Source organism: Misgurnus anguillicaudatus, chromosome 20, assembly GCF_027580225.2.
Source record: "Misgurnus anguillicaudatus chromosome 20, ASM2758022v2, whole genome shotgun sequence".
In the NCBI taxonomy this organism is placed as follows: domain Eukaryota; kingdom Metazoa; phylum Chordata; class Actinopteri; order Cypriniformes; family Cobitidae; genus Misgurnus; species Misgurnus anguillicaudatus.
In genome coordinates this window covers 17509487-17522893 of record NC_073356.2, presented here as the reverse complement: position 1 = coordinate 17522893, position 13407 = coordinate 17509487, and the positions used below count along the sequence as shown (strand labels likewise).

Genomic DNA, 13407 nt, shown 5'->3' with positions numbered 1-13407 from the left:
TCTCCGCCGTGTCTCCACAGGTACGGGCATGGCTTTGAGATGTTTTGTCTGGCGTCGGATTCCTCGAGGACTCTGGTGGCCTCTGCATGTAAGGTACAGTCACGTGGGTGACCAGATGGTCATTAGTGTCACATAAACGTACCCACAGAATATCATTACTGGACATCAAATTCATGAATGTGTTAACCTGCCCTAATTCTACTGTTATTACTGTACTACACAACAGTTACAATGTACTCTGTCATCAATCCCACAATCCCCTTCACACGCCTGTTGCTCATAGAGAAGAAATTAGAAATTAAACAAAACCCATTCTTTTAAGGAGACATCCATGTGTAAGTAAATCTTTTTGGATCTTCAAAATAACAAGCCTCCTATCATACCAAAAACACATTGATATCTTATGACTCTAGTTTGTAGCCAGGCCCAGTTGCCTCCAGCCACTGACACGTATATTCTTAGACAGTGAAAGGAGATCATTGGTTCATGTCCTGTGGTTCTGCCAAACTCGAGCTGATCACACACAGAAAGCCCTTCTGAATGAAAGCACATTCTGCGTGTCACCTGCCATTGGTCACGCTTGGGTGGAGATGGTGAAGTTTATTTAGCAGGGCTGATGCTGGGATCCTGCAGGCCCATGGGACTTTGCTGTGGACATGAGCTTCATTCTCTGACACTGCTAGTGAAACTCTCTCTGCCGTATTACTTCAGTACTTGTGTTGCTGTAGCTCAATTGATAGGGCATTGCTTTAGCAGTGCAAAGGTAATGGGTTCAATTCTCAGGGAATACACATCTAGTGTTGTAGTTCTCAAGACCGTTTTCGGTCTCAAGACCGGTCTCAAGACCACTTTTTAAAGGTCTTGGTCTCGTCTTGGAATCGATCGCATTTTTACTCGGTCTCGTCTCGGTCTCAGACAAAGAGGACTCAGAATTTTATTTCAAGACCACAACTGATGGCACTTTGCAAAAAATGATTTTCAAGAAAAAAAATTCTTAGTATTTTTGTCTTGTTTTCAGTAAAAATATCTTACATTTTTTAAATTAAGATGCTTTTTCTTGATGAACAAAACGACCCAAGAAAATAAGTCTAGTTTTTAGAGCAAAACTATCAAATTTAACTGATTTTGTGCATAAAACGAGCAAAAAAATCTGCCAATGGGGTAAGCTAATTTTTCTTGAATTTTTCTTGAATTTAGTGTTTAAGAAAAAGGTTCAAGATTTTTTTTCTTACCCCATTGAGATCTATTTAAGTTTCACAACAACTTATTTCAGTTGCTTAAGAGTTATGAAAACAGCATTTAAACATGACTTATTGGAGTATAGTCTCACAATCTCGTCTGACGGTAATAAAAGCGCATTTTTAAGGTGCAAAGTACTGACAGATGTTCATCTGACAGGAAGTTTCCTTTTATCAGGTATGTGCATGCATAGATATGTATAAAGGCTAGATGTCTTGCCCGCGCAGCTGGTAAGAAACCAAACCGTTCGAAAATTGTTAGAAAAAGTACCTGCACCATTAAACTCAATGCTACAAGTGAGCGAGCTGTCTGAGGTAAGATGGCCGCCAGGTGATGACGTTAGAGACTCCACCGTAACACATCTAGCCTTTATACATATCTGTGTGTGCGTGTACTATATTTTTACTCTGGCAGCACGACGAACATGGCAGGGCATCTCCGGGTTCAAGGTCAGATATTATATTTCGTGAAAGTCTAGTCTAAAAATGGTATTTTTTGTGCTTTCAAAAAATTTAAAAAAATCGAGAATCGAATGGTGACCTTAGAATCGAAAAGGTTATCGAATCGAGGATTTGGAGAATCGTGACACCCCTAATGTACATGGTTCAGAAATAAAGATGACCATTTATTACTCCGCTTGACCAAGATGTTGGTGATAAAGGATGGCATCTGAGAGGTACAAGGTTCAAATCTCATAATGCCTCATACACCTCGGAGCACATGTACTACCCAAAATGGCAAGGGGCATGACATTTCCGGACAAAGTGCGGTAGGTGGTTAACGAATCACAACACGCTGGGCCAGGTTACCAATCTGATACACATATTTCATATTTCTGAGGGAGGGGCTTAGAAACAGGAACTCAACTGCGCATTTTTAGGAGAATGGAAACAGCGTTGTAGACTACAGGTAAAATATGTTTTTTTTTTAAACAAAGCATGAATACTGAAGGTCTGGTGTTTTTCGCTGCTTTTTCTGGACAAAGCACGCCCACGAGCTGTTTGACCGACATGTAAAAACAACCAATCACAGTTTGTTTCGTCTAGCGTCACGTTTAGGACTCCCCACAATAAAGAGCAGGCTGGCAACAAGTCAGTTATTGAAATAACCAGCCGCAACCGAATAGCATTTAAATAAACAACATTACTCAACATAGAACAACGTTGTGCACTTCATCAACAGCCCCACCAATGAGACGCTCCCTTTAATTGTCTGTTTGAAGTATATCTCTTCACTTTGTAACACCTACAAGCAATTCAGAAGAACCAAACTTTTTCCGGACTCCACCAACTGCCTAAAGCAAAACTCTTGGAGGTCTTTTAGAGAGTCTATGCCGCAAACTTTGCATATCCAATGTTTAGCTGATCATGATAACTGGTCATTATTATCTACGTGAACACAACTGATTCTCTTCCTCAATGGAACGTCAGAGCTTTGTTTTCCAGCGACCGAAACTAATCGCGACACTCGCGTCTCCTGGAAATCCGGTTTATTTCAACCAATCAAAGACGACTTCGACATTCTCACAGGGTTTCCAGAAAAGTGTACGAAAAACATCAGACGTTTAGCCAACAGTCTGTGGGCGTGACGTCTGAGACTGAGACTACAGTGCACACCATACACGATCAAACATTCTTAAGCAGCCAGATAACCAGCCCTTCTACTCTTTCCCTGCCTATGACGAGTTTTTTGGTAATCTGTAATACCACTATTATCCACAACAACTTATAAAATCTGGAAGTATCGCCCTAGGGCAAACAGCTGTATGTCCGTGTATGTTTTGAGGATCGCTCTGAATCTGATCTCTATCAAAAGTCATTCACAAAAATAAAATTATCTCAGCTTTTTGCTCAAAACTTGGTGTTTTTGAAGAAACCTACCCATATTTGAGACGGAGAGGTGATAAAAAGAGAACAAATGAAGGTAGGATGATTTTTCTTTGACAGCAGAGGGTTTGTTCTTTCATTTAATATATTGTATGTTTATATATTTTAGTAAGAACATTTTCTGAAAGGCATTAAACTTTTGTGAAAATCATGAAGAATGCTGGCGCGCGCGCTGGCAACGTATTTTAAAAACCGCCGGCGAGGAAAGAGCTAACAGCCAGATAACCACCCCTTTAATATAGAGGAGATATTTTAGTAGCATATAAATACAGTACTATTTTATTATTTTACCAATAATAAGCTATAAAGACACTACTTGCCATTGACGACACTGCTTCCATCCAATTTCATCCACATTATTTAAGGAAACTAAAAGGCAATAAACGTATGTTCAGAGATCATCATGTCTTCTCTAAGAGTATGAAGCCAATATCATTTTTTTTAGATTTATATATATATTTAATCATTTATATTTGCCGCCTTCTACTAAAATATGTTGCTGAAAACATGTTAAATACTTGAAAAAATAAACCAATTTCAATCTATGAAGGCTGCGTGTAGTGCACTCTGGGTTGATGATGTGTATTGGTTGTTGCTAAATATTACTACAGTTTACTATAGTAAATAAATACTGTGGTTTCTACTACTTACATCTCATATTGTCTGTATTTTTCATTATTTATGTTACTTTTTAGTTCATATTGAAAGGGCTGAACAGAAGACGTGAATGTTTTGGTGGTTTTAATGGCATGCAGGTGTCAAGACCACATACCGCCACCTACTGTCTGTGTGCATTTATAACTCTGTTTCACTAATTAAGTGTAAGCTTTAGAAACTTTTTTTGAACATAACTGAAAAGTTTTTATGTCTCAGGCTTCTAAAGCAGAGTATGCTGCCATCCTGCTGTGGAGCTCCACCTCTTGGAAACAGCTTCAGTCGCTGGCCTATCACAGTCTGACCGTCACTCAGATGGCTTTCTCGCCCGACGGACACCTTTTGCTCGCCGTTTCGCGGGACCGCACCTGGTCGCTATGGAGACGGGAAAACCCTGGCTCGGATTCAGGTTATCATACTTCCCATCTGGGCTTATCAATTCCATACCAGTTTTTCCATTTATGCACAATCAATTTGATTCAACCAATCCTTCCTCTATTGTTTGTCGGCACTTCATGAGTTCTGGGACTGTAGAAGGTCACCAACTGTAATATTTAACTGAAGTTTGCATTGCGTTCTGAGCATAAACCACAGTTGACACTAGTTAACCAAAGGAGCGTCTTGTTTCTTCATTTTCTGACGTGTCCGGGGCACCGCTGGCCACCGAGGTCTCAGGCATGCCGCAGTCCGTTCTAGTTGATGCTGGTATTACTCACAGCTTATATGGTGCAGATGTGTCAGGTGTGGAGAAATCTTTTCACAAAGACACGACACTCCTTTTTACGCCACCTTCTCTCTGTTTGTCTCCCTCTTTTTCTCTGCCTTTCTGGCTAATGAGTCTCGCCAGTTGGCGGCTGACTGAGCTTTAATTAGAGGAGGCACGCATGTGTTGGTGTGTGTGGGACACATGAACAGAGAGGGTTTTGGCTAAGATGGCGTCACCGGGGTGTGATGACCTGTTTAGCAGTGGGGATTCAAAAACTGATAATTGTACAGTATTTCTCTTCCAGGAAAACAAGCTAAAAATATCCATGACTCATTTTGAACTGCACACATTTTTGTCCAATCTTATTCACTTTAGAATGAGACTCTGCCGTCTTTTAACAATACATGCAACTGACTAGCACATAGCAAATCATGTGGCATGAATGTAATGTGATTGCATTGCATTGCATGAACAGGGAAAAGGGTCATGGGTTCTAACTCAGGGAACACACATAATGCACTGCAAGTCGCTTTGTATAAAAGTGTCTGCCAAATGCATAAATGTAATGTAAACCTTAACTGCTTCAATAGGAAATAAAGCTGCTTGTCAAGCTATTGCAAACACAGTACAAGAGGTCAGAAAAAGCAGTATCAACTCCTTTGTTTATTATTATTGTTATTTTTAACCTGAAATGTGCAACTTTTGTTCCGTTATAATTAGAGATGCACCGATATAATTTTTTTCCATCGATACCGATAGCTGAATATTCAGACTGATATCTGCCGATATTTAGTTTGGTGGTTATTAGTGTTGGGTGATATGCCCCATTTTGAGATCGTCCTATCATCAGCCTGTGAGATCACAGATACACGATAGTATCGGGGGGCGGGGCAGTAGTTTACTCATTAATTTGTTCATTTTTACTTATTTATGACAATTCACGTGAAAGGTGGACAAAAAAGAAGCAAGGGCAACACTGTTATCATCGCAACCTTCTTAAAACGGATGCCATTTTTTTCGAGCGTATCATTAAGTCCAGGCGCTCTAAAATTTCCTGCATGCCAGGGAGCGGGAACAACAAACTCGCTGGTTTTAACCCTCTGCACGCCTAACAACCTCTCTAGGAAATGTCAGAGCTGCACGTATTACAAGTTCAAGTGCTAGGAGGAGTCCATGCCGCACGCATTCAGGTCCTTTCGCACAAAGTAAAGCCCACAAACCCTCTCATGTGAGGAAAAGCACGCAATGCGCATGTTAATGTGAAATTATGATGATGATAATAATAACTATCGGCAACTATCGTCATGAAAGCCTGCTGTTAGCGATATGTCTGACGATCGTCGATACACGATACTATCGTCTATCGGCACAACCCTAGTGGTTATATTAACTCTTTCTCCGCCATTGACGAGTAAAAGCTTCCCTGCCAATGATGAGTTTTTATTGCAATCTATGTTTCCGCTATTATCCACTAGGTGGCGCTCCTACCCAACTTATAAAACACTATCCACTGATTTAAAAACAGCAGTGTATGTTTTGATCATCGCTCTGAATCAGATCTTTAACAAAAGTACTTGCCTTTTGCTAAAAATTTGGTATTTTTGAAGAGACCTACCCATATTTGAGAGGTGATACAAAGAGAACAAATAAAGATAGGGTCTGTTCTTTCATTTAATATATATATTATATGTTTATATATTTAAAAAAAAAAATGTTTTTTCTGGAAGGCATAAAACTTTTGTGATAACCATAAAAAATGCTGCCGCTGGCTGGCAACTTAAAAAAAGCTTGCGGGAAAAGAGTTAACTTACTTTAACTAAATCTGAAAATTAAATTTTCTTATTGTTATTCATTCATATAATGACCATTGACAATTGAACATTAAACTAGTAATGTTTCTTTACGTTTTCTATACACAGAGCTCAAATTTATTTAATTTTCCTGTTCTCTATTGAGTGACAGACTATATCAGCTGTTTTTAATGCTTTTTTTAAATTGCTTTTATTGGCCGATACCTATTATTGGCCGATATATCGGTGCATCTCTAGTTAAAATAAGAAAAAAAATTATTGAGCAAGTACAAAAAAATCAGTCTACCTTACCTAACTTTAGAAGGATCTTTAACTTTTAGAAGGATCTCTTGACAGAAATACAATATTATATACACAACTATATTACCAGTGCTGTATAAAGACCTTACATAATGAACTGTATTGTGTTTATTAATCACGTGTCCTATTAAAAATGGCTCTGAAGTCGATTCAGAATCGATTCTGTGTTTCATGCACAGCTTGTGCGTGTACTACGGCATTTGGTCAGTAGAAAGTCCTTATCAATCTAAAATCATTATGAGTCGGAGTCGTTTATAACGTGCATTTAAAAAAGCAAAACTCATTAAACAAAATCATTCAAAATATTCTTTATTATCATGAAAATACCTGAAACAAATTTGAAGAACAGCGATATAAATATTCCTACAGATATTTCCTGGAATAGCGTTTGTAATGCAGCTTCTTCTGTGGCACAAAGGGAGCCTTCACTGTAATTCATTAAAATTAATTAATTGAGAAAACGTTTTTATCTACATACACCGCGGGTCCCCTTACATGGAAGTCGCCGTCATGTTTCTACCGTAGCCCTTAACGGACAAACTGCTTTACAGATCACGTTTCGTCCCCATGTTGTCTCAAACTATGACACGTTTGTCCTGTGGTGGCTACTATAATTTTGTCCTGTCGACCATTATTTTGAAATTGAGGGGTGAGCTGTTCGTTGCAATTCACAATCACACCACTAGATTAAACTCGCTAAAATTAAACTCACTTAAAGTTGAGCACATAAAGTAATCTGTAATTTTACATTTTAAACAGAGATGGCGATAGAGAGGCAGATGTTACAACTTTCTAATCTAATGATATCTAATTAGTCCCACCCAAACCTGTTGTAGAGAAACAATCATTTCAATGCTGGCTGTCAAATACTTACCTATTTTTAGACATTGTCATTAGTAATATTTAGCATATTTGAATTATAATTCAATGTTTGACCTATATCTTTTTTTCAGAACCCAGATTTTCACTCTACGCGAACACCAGCAAGGACACAGCGGTTCACTCGCGCATCATTTGGTCATGTGACTGGTGCTCAGACAACAAGTACTTTGTGACATCGAGCCGAGACAAGAAGGTAGCTTCGGTTTTAACTACAGTAGCGTTGATCACCTTCCATTTCAGATCTAACATGAACATTTCATAATCTTCTTGTTTACGTGTTTGTAGGTGATCATTTGGGGTCATCGTGGTTCTGTTGGGCGTATCGGTGAGCATGATGATGCAGATGTGAGTCCCTGCTCCTCTGTTTTGGATGTTGGAGATTCAGCCACAGCCGTGTCCTTCTGCCCATTTCTCTGTTCAGACCAGAGGTATAATTTCATTCATTTTAATCCTTATGTGATGACATTTAAATCTAACTGATATATCTTGTGTTTGTATAGTTATTTGTTGGCTGTGGGTCTAGAGAATGGCAAGATTTTGCTTTATAAATGGAGGCCATTGAATGATCTGTCTTCTGGATCAGACTGGAGCAAATGTGGAGAATCAGACTGCTCGTATCCATTTTCCTGATCTAACACGGATTCAATGAATTAGCCCAAGAATTAATCATAGGTACAGTACAAAAATAACTTTCTGGCTTTAATGTGCGTCTTCTGATTTCAGAACCGAGTCCACAGCTTTATTTTATACACACCGTCAACAATAACCCTAACCGTCTCGGAAAATGACACATTCCCAAGTTAAACAAGACAGTCATACCTGCTCCCGGAGAGCAGTGGTGCTGGTGTAATTGACAACAAAAAGCGGCATGTTTCTTAGCTGGCCCACGCTGCTCTGGAGACGATTCTGGTTGATACGCTGCTCCCGTGGGCAGCTTTCGCATTGATCCGTGAAGAGAGAGAATGAGGTGTCAGTAAGAGGCCGAGCCCTGTTGTGTGTTATGTTTGCACGGAGCTCTCTCTCGCTGTCTATGTCTTTCCTCAAATGGTGGATTCTGTCCAGACTGGCTGAACTCTGTCTATCTGTAGGTGTAATTGATAAACCATCTGTGGAGGCACTTTTAGGTATTTCTTAGCCAGAAGTTCACTCACCTCAGAAACACAGGAGGGAACGTTTGGCATGTTTGAAGTGAGAAGTTAAAGGGACGTGCTGGTACCTCTGCAATGCTCAGTGCACAGCGTTTTAGGCACAATGGTGATTTATCATAGAAAATAATTTTGACTTGAAGGGATAGTTCAGCCAAAAATAGAAACAAAAATTATTGCACAAATATTTTGATAGATGTTTGTATAACCAGTTTTTGAGCCCTATTGATGTCCATATTTTTTCCCACTATGGAAGTAAATGGTGCTCTTGTTTCCTGCTTGATTACAAATGTGATTTACTTTTCTGCTGAACACAAAGAAAGATATAAGTTTTATTTTTGGGTGAACTAATTCTTTAAGAAAAAAAAAATAAAAAATTCTTGCCACCAGACATAAAGGGACACTTTTTTGAAAAGATGCTCATTTTCCAGCTCCCCTAAAGTGAAACATTTGATTTTTACTGTTTTGGAATCCATTCAGCTGATCTCCGGGTCTGGCGCTAGCACTTTAACATAGCTTAGCATAATCCATTGAATCTGATTAGACCATTAGCATCACGCTAAAAAATATTTAAAACTTGACTCTTCTGTAGTTACATCATGTACTAAGACTGATGGAAAATTAAAAGTTGTGATGTTCTCGGCAGATATGGCTAGGAACTATACTTTCATTCTGGCGTGATAATCAAGGACTTTGCTGTCGTGGCATGGTTGCGGGGGGGCGCAGTGATGTTACGCAGTGCCCGAAAATAGTACCCAGCTATTGAAAGTTACCACGTGGGCTATTTTCGGGCAGTGCGTAATATCATTGTGTCTCCTGCGGCCATGTTGTGGCAGCGAGGTCCTTGATTATAACGCCAGAATATAGGAAAAATATTGAAACTCTGTGGTTATTTTTGAGCGCGATGCTAATGGTCTAATCAGATTCAATGGATTGTGCTAAGCTATGCTAAAAGTGCTAACGCCAGACCCAGAGATCAGCTGAATGGATTCCAAAACGGCAAAACTCAAGTGTTTAACTCTAGGGGAGCTGAAAAATGAGTGTCCCTTTAAATGTAAACATGTTAAAAGACAAGGAATGCATCCTTATGATGCAAATGTTGGCCCCCTATTGAATTGCAATTTTTCAAAATATCTTTTGTGTTCAGAAGAGACTTGCGTGAGTTGGGTGCAAACATAATCATGTTTAATGTTTATGATTGGTTGAACTGTTCACTTTATTACACTACTGTAATAGAATTACTTTTTAACTGTCAGTATAAAGTTAATCATACTTACTAACAAAACCCAGCCAGCAGTCTGCTATTGTGGTGTGTTGTATCTTTACCTGTTTTCTGCTGTATAACATTAAGTCACTGTTGATTTATTGGCAACATTCAAAAATATAATTATATCATATTATCAGAAACATCATTACCCAAATATGAAAATTCCCTCAAAAATTTATTTTGTGTCTAGTGGCAAAACGCACGTGACCCTGGATTACAAAACCAGTTGTAAGTCACATGGTTTAATTGCAAAAAAAATATATTTAACATTGCATGGGTCAAAATTGTAGATATTTTATGCCAAAATTTTTTAGGATATTATGTAAAGATCACATTACATGAAGATATTTTATAAATTTCCTACCGTAAATATAACAAAACTTTATTTTTGTGAGTGGATGCAGCAAAATTGGCCAGAAACTCGCATACAAACTTGCTTTCATTGCTACCCACTCTTTGGGGATTTCCTATTCATGTTTGGTTTTTATGTATCCCCATCCGTCATCAAGGTCATTATAGCAGTAAGCCAGTAGAAAGCGCTAAAACAAACATTTTTATTAGTAATGTGTTGCTAAAAGACTTCATTTGGACTTTGACCTTTAAATGCGATTTTCTCAATATTTAGATTTTTTCACCACCAGGTTCCAGACTTTCAAATCGCTATATCTCAGCCAAATATTGCCCTATCATAACAAACCATACATCAATGGAATGCTTATGTATGTAGTATACATTTTTAAATATGTGCCGTTACCTGAATTTTTGGTGCTTCATCAAGTTGTGCCAAGTATAAGACAGCAAGACCACATTTTAATATACAATTATTTGGTTGTGTTAAGAAAGGAAGTCATAAATATCTGGAATGGCAAGAGTGTGAGTAAACCGTCATGAGAGAATTTGTTTTGAGAAAAATTATTATATTTGGATGAACTGTTGCTTTAAACTATGGGTTGAGTTAAAACACTTTTCTGTGGCAATCAACATAATGCAACAAATACTGTTGATTTAGCTTAACTTTGCTTTCATTCCTTATTTAAAAGCAAGGTGTTTTCCGCCTGTATTGCTGTTTTTTACTGGCATGTTTGTATGACATTAAGCAAGTCTCTAAAAGAGTTAAGAAAATAAGCAAAGCTTACATTAAATCTATATAAATTGATGTACAAAGACATCCAGAAAGCGTGTGAGAGGATGTTTTTGTTGACATTGATGAACATTTTCCCATTTGGGTTTTTCCTTGACCATCCTTTCACTACAGTCAAAGTCACACTCTGGTAGTAAAGCGGCTGCGCTGGAGGCCGAGGATGGGCCGGGCTGAGGAGGATGGGAACCAGGACCAGTCATGGGTTCAGCTAGCCAGTGCTGGTGCAGATCATGCTGTCAAAATCTTTAACATCAAAATATCAACACTTTAATTCTAATACCTTTCCTTTGGAAACATGACTGGGTGAAATGCATTCTGGGTAATCTTCTGTGTGTCCAGTACCTGACCCACTGCTGATAGTCAGAAGAATGGACTACATTTCACAGCAGTTCAAGTGAAGTGTGACAATCTTCATTTCAGAAATAGGTTTGCTGTAAATATCATAGGGGAAGCTGGGAGCGGTTAAACTCTAATCTGAAAGTGGTTTAATCTACCTCACTTTCCTTAAGTCTAAGTTCTTTAAATATTGACACAATTGCATATCACTTACGTATACTGTTGTGTTATTTATGATGTGTTATAATACAGTTTTGTACTGTAATAAACAGCTCTTTTCTAACCCAGAGGTGTCAGAGTGTTGATTTATCTCAAGCTTCAGCGACCCACAAAGACTTTTTCAGGGTCTAAAGGCAAATGTTTTTGAATAAGATACAAAAATATGCACAGAAAAAAAAATATATAAATAAACATGAGTATTTTTATTTCTTTTATGTTTGTTTTTTATATTTCTGTGAATATTTATTTTATTTTTTATTTTTGCAGGCTTGGTCCTCCATAATGTGATGCAGAGAGTTTAACACAAATTTTTATATGCAAGGAACAAGCACTTTTTTTTAATGCAATACAAAATACAGCTTTATTGCTGGCAAGAAATATTTTTGGCCTGTAGCTGCGACCCTAATTATACTTGCAAGCATATTACACATTATTCTAAATAATATAACAATGGCTGATAAAACATGAAATGGCCAAGCTTTAGTATTTTTGTTGATCTTTATATCCCAAAATCCCCATATCTGTTCAGTGAGGGTGAGCGCTCTTATGACACTAAATGACCCATCTGTTGTGAAAAGCAAAGAGGTCTTGTGTGTCCTGACATGTTAAATATTTGAGGGTTTGACTGAAGGAGAAAGCCGACTGTGACATGAGGGCTCTAGACTCTAGCATCCTGTTTGCAGTGAGGTCTTAGAAAACTCAATAATTCATTATGCTCCGTGTAGAGGAGTGACCATTACTGATTCATCTACCTTCACTTTCTGGTTTACTGTAAGTCTTTAAGAGGGAGATCAAACACATCATACACCTATCCAACATAGTAATATGTATTTATTTTGGATATTTTCTCTTTTTCTGTATATTCTCAGAATTAAAGGAAGAGTTTATCCAAAAATTTTCACCCATTCGGGTTCTCACACCAAGCTATGATATGTCTTAAAGGTGCATTGTGTAACTTTTAGAAGGATACAGAGCTTTTTTGTCCCTACGTTGGCTGTTTCTCTATCCGAAGGCTGCAGCCTACAGAAGTCGCATATGCAGGCTGCAAACATTATCAAGCCTGGGGCCTAATTTATAAAGCGTGCATACGCACAGATTTGATCGTAAAGTGTGCGTACGCAAAAATCCACAGCAAAGTCTATATTTATTAAAATTGTCTTTGACGTGGAAAAGTGCAGGGTCTGAGCAGACGTACGCACTTTTGCTTGTCCGATTTTGGCAATATAAGCCATTCTTGCTGCTTGAAATTGGGTTTTAACATTGACAAGCGCTATTTTATATGTCTATGACATTAATTAGACATCGTTTAAAGGCGGAGGTCTGAAACTGCTCAGCTACGCACAAGTTCAAGATCATTTGCGTTTTATAAATTCACATCTGAAAGAAAGGAGTACGCGCATTTTCTGTGCGTAAATACGGTTTATGAATCACACGTACGCATTTTTGATAAATGATCGTAAGATCAATTGTAGGATGGTTTCTACGCAGCATTTTATAAATGAGGCCTCTGGTTTATACGTTAACTGAGCATTACATTCGCAAGTCATAAGCATATTACAACAATTTACAATTACCTAAGTATAACAGTCAACGTTAATATTCTGAAATAAGAGAATCTTGATGACGTATGCCGCCAACAAATGTGACCTCTGAAGGCTGCAGCCTTCGGATTGAGAAACGGCTGTTGTCTCAGACGATGACATGTTTGTCCTTTGGCAGTTATTGTAGTTTCTCTTTGTGTTTCGAAATTGAGGTTGGTTGCAATTCACCATCTCACCACTAGAAACGAATTACACCTTTAACTTATTCCCGCACGAGTTA

General features: G+C 38.2%; 1 protein-coding gene across 1 annotated transcript in view; it reads left to right on the top strand.

Annotated features, from left to right (window-relative positions):
• Positions 1–11654, top strand: part of elp2 (elongator acetyltransferase complex subunit 2) — a 35485-nt gene extending 23831 nt beyond the window's left edge. Inside the window, exons 17-22 of the mRNA XM_055219468.2 lie at positions 21–93; positions 3999–4188; positions 7550–7671; positions 7764–7906; positions 7979–8092; positions 11146–11654. Of these exons, the coding sequence (XP_055075443.2) occupies positions 21–93; positions 3999–4188; positions 7550–7671; positions 7764–7906; positions 7979–8092; positions 11146–11302 (799 nt within the window). The 3' untranslated portion in view covers positions 11303–11654. The remainder of the gene's footprint in view (positions 1–20; positions 94–3998; positions 4189–7549; positions 7672–7763; positions 7907–7978; positions 8093–11145) is intronic.
• The last annotated feature ends 1753 nt before the right edge of the window (positions 11655–13407 follow it).